Here is a 9,310-nt window from a genome sequence, read left to right as displayed (position 1 = left end):
TAGGCTACAGTTAGAGATGTGAGCGGGAATAATTTTCCGAAGAAAATGTTTTTTGCAAAAAAAAAAAAACTCATTTTTTTCCGGAACATTTTTTTCATTACCAACATAAAGTTACTTATTTTATGATAGGTTGAAATACGTCATACAATAACTATTTTTTTTTACGGATTGGTAGTTATTATTTGAACTTATTTATTTTTTTCTCCTCCAAGTTGGTACCTATAGGGGGCAGCATAGTTCAGGGTGTCCACAGTTAGTACTTTCGTACTAGATATAGTACTTTCATAATTTTTTTTTAGTGGTCTAGTACATTTACGCTCAGATCTAGTACTTTTTTCTTTAATATAATAATATTACAGTAACTCCAATATGTTTTATTATTAAGCGTAATTATTTTTAAAAAAATTATGGAATGTATGAGTGTGTGGTGTGATATTTAAGTTAAGAGTATTGCAATGTCATAATAACTTCCTAAATTGTTAGAACCATAACAAATTATAATCAAGTACTTTTTTTAAAATCTAGTACTTTTTTTCTTGCCTAAATTGTACGAAATATTTTTTCCTTGTGGACACCCAGGCATAGTTCCTCCTGAACTCCTAGGTGTGAAGTGAGGGGAAGCCTTCTTTTCACAGACGAGAGAGCCAAACTCCCGATCGTGCATCTTCGGTTTTTTTGGTTCATTGTAAATAAATATGGCGGTGTTGATAAAAGGATACTAATGGTCAATTAGGTCAGGTTAGCTACATTATAAATATACTTTAAAACATTGTGGACGGTTGATTTGGTTAGGATAGCTACATTCAGGGCCGGATTCAGAGGTCTGGAGGCCTCGGGGCAACAGAGGAGCGGAAAATCCCTGCGGCCACAAATTATTTCAAATAAAATGAACAATTTTTTTCAGTCGAGTTTTCCAATAAATAATAATATTGTGAAATCAAGTAGATTCTCTTAGTATTTAAAAAAAATATAATAAATATAATCGGAGACAAGAATTATATGATATTATTGTGGGGGCCCTCCGTTTGTGGAGGCCCCGGGGCTTTCGCCCCGGTTGCCCTCCCCTAAATCCGGCCCTGGCTACATTAAAGATACGGGATAAAAAAGCGTGAACTTCGGGGAGGTTGTGGGGTATTTTGGCTGTCTCGTCCGTGGAAAGAAGGCTTGCCGTGAAGTGAGACAGAAGGGCGACTCACCCGTGCGCGCGGACCAGCGAGGCTGCGACCAGCAGCGCTAGCAGCGCCAGCAGGCGGGCCATGGCGGAGTGAGTGTGCGGCTCCGGCCAGCAGTCCGGCAGCTGCGAGCCCGCCCCTCCACGCCGCGCCTTTCACCGCCCCCTCCCCCTACACCGCGGTGTCTTGTCCCGACACGGCTACAACCAAGAGCGCTTGTTCGCGAGTTAATGCTGGATTCACAATTGAAAAAATAACAGGAACAGTAACAGTAGGTCGTGTGCATAGGATATGAACGCCATGTTTCCTAACCTAACGATTCACAACAGCAGAAAGTTGGTCGTGTGCATGGGGAGCGAGGTCGTGCGCACAGGAGTGAAATGAATATATTTTATTTCGGTCGCGTACGCATGGCACAACAGCCAATGAGAGAAGAGCAGGGTGATTTTTTTGGCGGGACTAGAAATATGTTTATATTTATTAACCATATTGTGGTAAGAAAATGTCGAGATAATAATAGTATTATCGTTATTTTGAAAGTTAATATGTTTATTTACTAACACTGCTAACAGATATCGCATAGTTCGCGAAATTTCAATGGCTGAAATTAACAGTAAGAATTCAATTGTGAACCGATTTCGCACAAGTCGTGTGCACAGGTCGTGTGCATGGCTTGTTATGTACTCGTTTAATTTTTTTAATTGTGAACCCAGCCTTACACTCCTGGTCACGCCGTGCGTAGAGCGCTTTGTTCGGGGATTGGCCAGCCACGGCAGCGACTGATACCCATTACTAGAGACCCGTGAAATTCGCGGGTTCAATGACCTACAGGATAGACTCCGATATCCTCTGCACACTCGGGCAAATGCCAACTGTTCATTGGCTGCTGACTTGTGAGTCGTCTCGACTGGGTGGCCTGTGATTCGACACTTCTATGAGTGAGGGTCTCTAATTGGCCCTCAGTCCTCCAGATTAACAGTGAACCAATGACAGAAGCAACGCTAAGGTATAATTATTTGAATTTTAGCATAACACGAAATGAACCCGCGAATTTCACGGGTCTCTACCCATTACTAGGGGCAGGCATTTACTCGCGAAAAAAATCTGAACGGCTATTAAGACTGCAACTAGCTATACCCACACCAGCGGTTTCTTCCTTCTGATTGGCGACCGTCTGCGAGAGAACGACTCAGGACATGTTTGCTTGCGCACTGAATTACTGTGATTGGTGTCGTAACAGTAGACATGAGTCTGAAAGAACCTTACCCAATCACGAAACACAGACGATGCTACAGTGTTTTAACTTCCAGCTACTCTCGGGATCTTTTAGCGAAAAAATGCATGGGCTAGGGGCATGCATATTTCGCGGAAAGATTCAGAGAATAGCTGCAAGTTTAAAATACTATGTTATCGTTTGTGTTTCGTTATTGGTTGAGTTTCTTTAAGGTGCCTGTCGATTGTTACAACACACAATCACAGTAATTCCGTGTGGAAGCAAACTCGTCCTTAGTGGCCCGGTAAAATAAGGCAACGACTTCTCTCGCAGACTGCCGCCAATCACAAGGAAGAAACCGCTGATGCGGATATACCTTGTTGCAGTCTAATAGGCGTTCAGATTTATTCGCGAAAAATGCCTGCCCCTATGCATGGCCCTACCCATTACTAGAGACCGGAAAAATTCGCGAATTCATTTCGCGATAGGCTAGAATTAAAATAGTTATACCTCAGTGCTGCCTCTGCTATTGGCTCACAACTCACCTGGATGACTCTGGGCCAATGAGAAACACCCAACCATAGCTTTATCGAATCACATGCTGCTACGTTGTAACGTCTCAAAACACAGCAGCCAATGAGTGGGTGACATTTTACCGAGTGTACGTAGAACTATGGAGTTCATCCTACAGGTCATTGAACCCGCGAATTTTTCCGGTCTCTACCCATTACTAACTCCCCCATGTCAACTCTAGACTATAACTGGTTGGGTTGGGCCCAGGTAAAGCCTGCACAGACACGGGGTAACGCACGCATCAAGCAGGGAGGTCCAGTGCAGGAGCTACTGGTGTCTGGGTTGGTACCCTTGACGGCGGGCGACTCCACTCGTCCGCGGCAGGGAAGGTGGTTCAGTTCCGGACACCGACGCCTTTCACTCTCGTTTTCAAGTAGCTTGGCCTCTGGGTTGCAGCAGTGTCCTTGGCGGATAATTCATCGACGTTTCTGGTCGGCATTGCAGTCGCCATCATCAGGTAGTTGTTGCCTACAGTAGGTAACTGCTCCCTGATGACGGCGACTGCAATGTCGACCGAAACGTTGGTGAATTTATTCGTCAAGGACGCGGCTACAACCCAGAAGCCAAGCTACTTCAGACCATGGCCGTGAAAGTTTGCGCACATCACTCTTGTTTAAATTGCCTGTCTAGTTTTCTGTTAAAATTTATGGACATTAATGGGAAAAGGAAAATTAAAATTTATTAGCATGACAATTAAAGTGCTGGGCAACACGTATTTCAATTCATGATTTTGGTAAAAAAAATATAATTAAAATATTTTATTGACACGCATAATTATCGATTCAACCGGAATTTCATTGTGTGTTTCAATTTTTTTCATCAGGAATGCATATCAACATTTCTTAAGCTAAATTTAACAAAACCATTATGGACGTTTCATTTCCAGGTTAAATTACAATTTTCTTTGAAAGTGTTCATTTTTCCAGCATTTATTATTATTTTGACAACAGCCCCTCCACGCTGAAGTCTGTCCCACGCAGCCGAAGTGTCTGTGGGTCCAAAATCTGATTAAGGAGTGAATTTAAGGGGAGGATCGTAATGCGCGCCAGGCGTTAGACTATACGCTTTTCGTAATCACGTAAATTTTGAACAGTGGCCTCTCTCGTTATTAAAGAATGAAAAAAATTAATCGACTGGAGTGATATTATAAGTACGGTTCGTAAAGTATACATTCATTCAAACTAAAAAAATTAAATACTTTTTCAGTATTATATATTAATTCAAATACGTATAGGCTTTAAAATTATACTTACATTTAGTAAAATAATCCCGATAAATTTAACTTAATAATAAAAATGTAATATGCGTGAATTTACTATGCAAAAAAAATACATACAGGAACATAACCTCAATTATATAAAAACACCTGAAAATACATTTAAGAATGTTTGTAATTACAATTTATATAATTAATATTCACAGTAAATAAGTGTTTTTAATTATTATATTGTTCACTGAAATGTATTATTTAAAATTTCACGTAATGTAATTGTTATTGTATGTAGCCTCTATTTTCATGTTGTAAATCGTTGTGGCATGCCGCGCGCCCACAGAAGTGTGCGGCAAGAGCCGGAGGACTGCATGCAGGCGGGGCCCGGGGGCAGGTCCCGGGGACCTTGACCGGGTGCCGGGGAAAGTGCTCCCGGGCGGGCGTGGTCGGTCCGCGGACCGCCGCTCGCACCAAGGCACGGGCGCGCACGGTCGCGAGGCGTCGTTCCGTTAAGTCCGGGCGAGCTTGTGCAGGTGGGGCCCACATCGGTTGCAGATGGCTCAAGGAAAAGAAGTGACTTCTATCTTTATCCATCGCATTGCCCTCAGCAGCACGTGGGTTGGAGTCCCTACCGCGATCCCGCTGGAGAAACACATATTTTAACAACACCTCATAAGTAACCCAGTACCATCCTCTTCACAGACACCCACACACGAACACAAGAGGCAGTGGCCTGGGACTCCTCGTGGGTCCTTGGTTCGATGCTGGGTTCTGGCACACGGACCACGAGGCCCGCAGTGGCTGTGATGACAATACAGTTTGCGGCACAGTGTGTCGCGATGTTGTCTGATCGAGCAAACAGTCTGAGCACAGCTGGTGCTTCTAGTGAGGTGTCGCCTCTGACCACAAGACTGCTGACGTCAGATGCAGAGGGTGCTGTCCGACATAGGGGCGTTCCAGTTCGCAAAGCTCTGGTCAGACATAATGTGCGCTCCATCAGCACCTGACGTCATCGGTCACGTGAGCCAATTCAAATGGCATGCAGGCATCTGCACTGTCAGCTCCGACGCATCAATCAGACGCGACTGCGCGAATGTGGTTCAGTGTTTGTGATTCATTAAATCTGTGGGACATAATTCGAGGTAAAATAAAATATTCTCAATCAGGACAAAGCGTTTCTCTATTTCTTGAACATAAATATACTATGTGTTTATTAAGTCTAATTTTTCACATAGGTCCATAAAAACTAACGATTAAAAAATTGAGCACGTACAACAACTCACAATATTTTATGCAAATCTATAGGATATTTTTCTTCAGTATTTAACACAAACCAAACCTGGTTAACAGGTGAACCATTAAACTATTCCAACAATGGTAACATAACAACGTTTCATGAAACATAAACTTATATTTCACATTCAACAAAACTCGTCCTAGTTCACATGTCATGGTTGGTGCCGGCAATCTTGAAGTGACCCTTTTTTTTTATATTATTGTGATTCCGCTAGTAAAAAATATACACCTTTGTTATGTACACAGTTACAACAGCTCCGTTATGTACAAATTCACCGGTAAAACACGTAAACAGTTAACGACTTCACTTTTCGGTATTTAAAACTCGTCGGCGTCTAAGCTGGGGTGCTCCGCGGATCGACGATAACGTCCCAGGCCTGAGATGGGCTTATTCCGTGGCACCGCAGGGCTGGATGTCCCGCAGCTACTGTCGTGGCACGGCGGGATGCCCCTCCAGCAGCTACTGTCGTGGCACGGCGGGATGCCCCTCCCGCAGCTACTGTCGTGGCACGGCGGGATGCCCCTCCAGCAGCTACTGTCGTGGCACGGCGGGATGCCCCTCCCGCAGCTACTGTCGTGGCACGGCGGGATGCCCCTCCAGCAGCTACTGTCGTGGCACGGCGGGATGCCCCTCCAGCAGCTACTGTCGTGGCACGGCGGGATGCCCCTCCAGCAGCTACTGTCGTGGCACGGCGGGATGCCCCTCCCGCAGCTACTGTCGTGGCTCGGCGGGATGCCCCTCCCGCAGCTACTGTCGTGACACGGCGGGATGCCCCTCCAGCAGCTACTGTCGTGGCACGGCGGGATGCCCCTCCAACAGCTACTGTCGTGGCACGGCGGGATGCCCCTCCCGCAGCTACTGTCGTGGCACGGCGGGATGCCCCTCCAGCAGCTACTGTCGTGGCACGGCGGGATGCCCCTCCAGCAGCTACTGTCGTGGCACGGCGGGATGCCCCTCCAGCAGCTACTGTCGTGGCACGGCGGGATGCCCCTCCAGCAGCTACTGTCGTGGCACGGCGGGATGCCCCTCCCGCAGCTACTGTCGTGGCACGGCGGGATGCCCCTCCAGCAGCTACTGTCGTGGCACGGCGGGATGCCCCTCCTGCAGCTACTGTCGTGGCACGGCGGGATGCCCCTCCCGCAGCTTCTGTCGTGGCACGGCGGGATGCCCCTCCCGCAGCTACTGTCGTGGCACGGCGGGATGCCCCTCCCGCAGCTTCTGTCGTGGCACGGCGGGATGCCCCTCCAGCAGCTACTGTCGTGGCTCGGCGGGATGCCCCTCCCGCAGCTACTGTCGTGGCACGGCGGGATGCCCCTCCCGCAGCTACTGTCGTGGCACGGCGGGATGCCCCTCCCGCAGCTACTGTCGTGGCACGGCGGGATGCCCCTCCAGCAGCTACTGTCGTGGCTCGGCGGGATGCCCCTCCCGCAGCTACTGTCGTGGCACGGCGGGATGCCCCTCCCGCAGCTACTGTCGTGGCACGGCGGGATGCCCCTCCCGCAGCTACTGTCGTGGCACGGCGGGATGCCCCTCCAGCAGCTACTGTCGTGGCTCGGCGGGATGCCCCTCCCGCAGCTACTGTCGTGGCACGGCGGGATGCCCCTCCCGCAGCTACTGTCGTGGCACGGCGGGATGCCCCTCCCGCAGCTACTGTCGTGGCACGGCGGGATGCCCCTCCCGCAGCTACTGTCGTGGCACGGCGGGATGCCCCTCCCGCAGCTACTGTCGTGGCACGGCGGGATGCCCCTCCCGCAGCTACTGTCGTGGCACGGCGGGATGCCCCTCCCGCAGCTACTGTCGTGGCACGGCGGGATGCCCCTCCAGCAGCTACTGTCGTGGCACGGCGGGATGCCCCTCCAGCAGCTACTGTCGTGGCACGGCGGGATGCCCCTCCCGCAGCTACTGTCGTGGCACGGCGGGATGCCCCTCCAGCAGCTACTGTCGTGGCACGGCGGGATGCCCCTCCCGCAGCTTCTGTCGTGGCACGGCGGGATGCCCCTCCCGCAGCTACTGTCGTGGCACGGCAGGATGTAGCAAGCAGCAGTAGGCAGGTCGGGACACGGCCTGGAGCCACGCCCACTACTGCTTGAAGCTGAAGAAGCTGGTGCCGACCTCCCACTCCTCGAAGTTGATCGGGCCGAAGCAGTCGTCCAGGAAGGCCTCCATCGCCCTGTGCAGGTGCCGCTGCACTCCGGAGAACGAGTGGCCCTCGTCTGGGTATGTCTATGGGCGAGAGAAGAAACGCTGGCACACCATTCCTCTCTGTAAAATAATACGTAACAAACCTTAACCCATACAAGTTTGAGGAAAAGGTACAAGCTGTGATCTACACTGAATATATTTGACAGAAGGCTTGAAACAAAAATACCTCTAAGATTTTAGGTATCTCCAATATTCCCGAAGAGATTATCACCACTGCTCATCTGACGAGGGTGTGCAACCAAACTAAGTGAAGTGACAGAAATGCAGCATAACAATAGATGCTTGAACAACTTGTAAAATCGATCCATGTGAGCACAATAATATGGGATAGTTGTTTTGGAGTGGAATACCAGTTCAGCTCCCGTGACTGTTCGAGTGTGGTGTAAAAGAAAAAAAAAGAATCTTTAAGGAGATGATAATCTTGCTAGTGAATGTGTGGATTTCAGAAAAAAAAGATTTAGGTAAGTGGGTCTACCACATGCAGAACAGGGAGTGAAGGTGTTGCATGCAAACAAAGTGTCTCAAAAATGATGTTGATATCACTGGTCGTATTGCTGAAGAGTGGGTTTTGTGGAAGAATGAAGAGGCACGTGACACAGATTCCCTATCTGCTCAAAGAGCACAAATGGGGCTTAAATACAAAAACTCGCGTGGAAGAAGATTTAATGGAACCAGGAAAAACCATCAAATATATGAAATAACAACTCTGTTTTGGTAGTCAGATTGTGGAATGATTGGGCGTGGTGATTGGCGAAGTTAGGGATATTTTCAGATTCTCTAATAATGACCATTCTAACAATGCTTTGCATTGCAGGTTATGAGACATGATTGTATATAGCGATATATAACTTTATTGTTTGAAGAACAACCGATGAAGCTCTAGTGAAATCTAAATAATAGAAAGACTTACAATTTACCAAATGCTCCATTACATGGTAAACCTGTTTCTATTACAGACATTTTATGCACTAGAAAGAGAAATGACGAAAACTACAGAATACCCAAGGAATGAAGATGTCAGTACATCTCCATTCTTTGCATTGTGGGTTGAGAACGGAGAAAGGTGTGCGAACATACTAACCAAGTGTCTCGAGAGCATGGAAAAAAAGTCTCCCGTTACTGGGGTTGGGGCTAAGAAAATGATAGAAGTTGAAGGAATGGAGGTGTGAGTGATGATCAAATGCATGAAGAGCTCATAGAATGAAGATGGAAATTAACATCGCATGGACATAGGTTATACAGATAGGCCTATCTAAGGCGATGGGTCCTCAAAGATTACTGTGGGCTCCGAACCACTTGATCACCAACTTGGTGTTTGTACATCTGAGTGGTGCTGAGAGTTGGAATGTAATTCGCAAAACGTTGCCACACGATCGTGACAAGTTAGCAATTATAGAAACTAAAGTACCATCATAGATATTTAGATGGGTACATCTTTTCAGTCATCTTGACAGCTGACACCAGTTTCCATCCAGATCTAATACTGGGATATTACCAGTTCATGATGTTCGCAGGCTTTCACGGCCATTGTCTAAAGTAGCTTGACTTCTGGGATGTACCAACGTCCTTGGGCGAATAATTCACCGATGTTTCGGCCGACATAGCAGTCGCCATCATCAGGGAGAAATTGCCTACTGACCAGC

General features: G+C 47.7%; 2 protein-coding genes across 2 annotated transcripts in view; one reads left to right on the top strand and one right to left on the bottom strand.

Annotated features, from left to right (window-relative positions):
• Window positions 1-5,330: 5,330 nt before the first annotated feature.
• LOC134535412 (inactive dipeptidyl peptidase 10-like) overlaps window positions 5,331-9,310 on the bottom strand; it is a 344,969-nt gene continuing 340,989 nt past the window's right edge. Inside the window, exon 20 of the mRNA XM_063374486.1 lies at window positions 5,331-7,688. Within this exon, the coding sequence (XP_063230556.1) occupies window positions 7,545-7,688 (144 nt within the window). The 3' untranslated portion in view covers window positions 5,331-7,544. The remainder of the gene's footprint in view (window positions 7,689-9,310) is intronic.
• LOC134535413 (uncharacterized) lies at window positions 6,234-7,499 on the top strand. The gene has a single exon (XM_063374487.1). The coding sequence runs from the start codon at window positions 6,234-6,236 to the stop codon at window positions 7,497-7,499; it is 1,266 nt and encodes a 421-aa protein (XP_063230557.1).

The sequence above is a fragment of the Bacillus rossius genome, chromosome 8, assembly GCF_032445375.1.
Source record: "Bacillus rossius redtenbacheri isolate Brsri chromosome 8, Brsri_v3, whole genome shotgun sequence".
Lineage (NCBI taxonomy): Eukaryota > Metazoa > Arthropoda > Insecta > Phasmatodea > Bacillidae > Bacillus > Bacillus rossius.
This window is presented reverse-complemented; position numbering and strand designations above follow the sequence as displayed.

What these genes read in the sequence shown, in the direction of transcription:
- LOC134535413 (XM_063374487.1), top strand. Translation starts at nt 6,234, where the DNA reads ATGCCCCTCCAGCAGCTACTGTCGTGGCACGGCGGGATGCCCCTCCAA.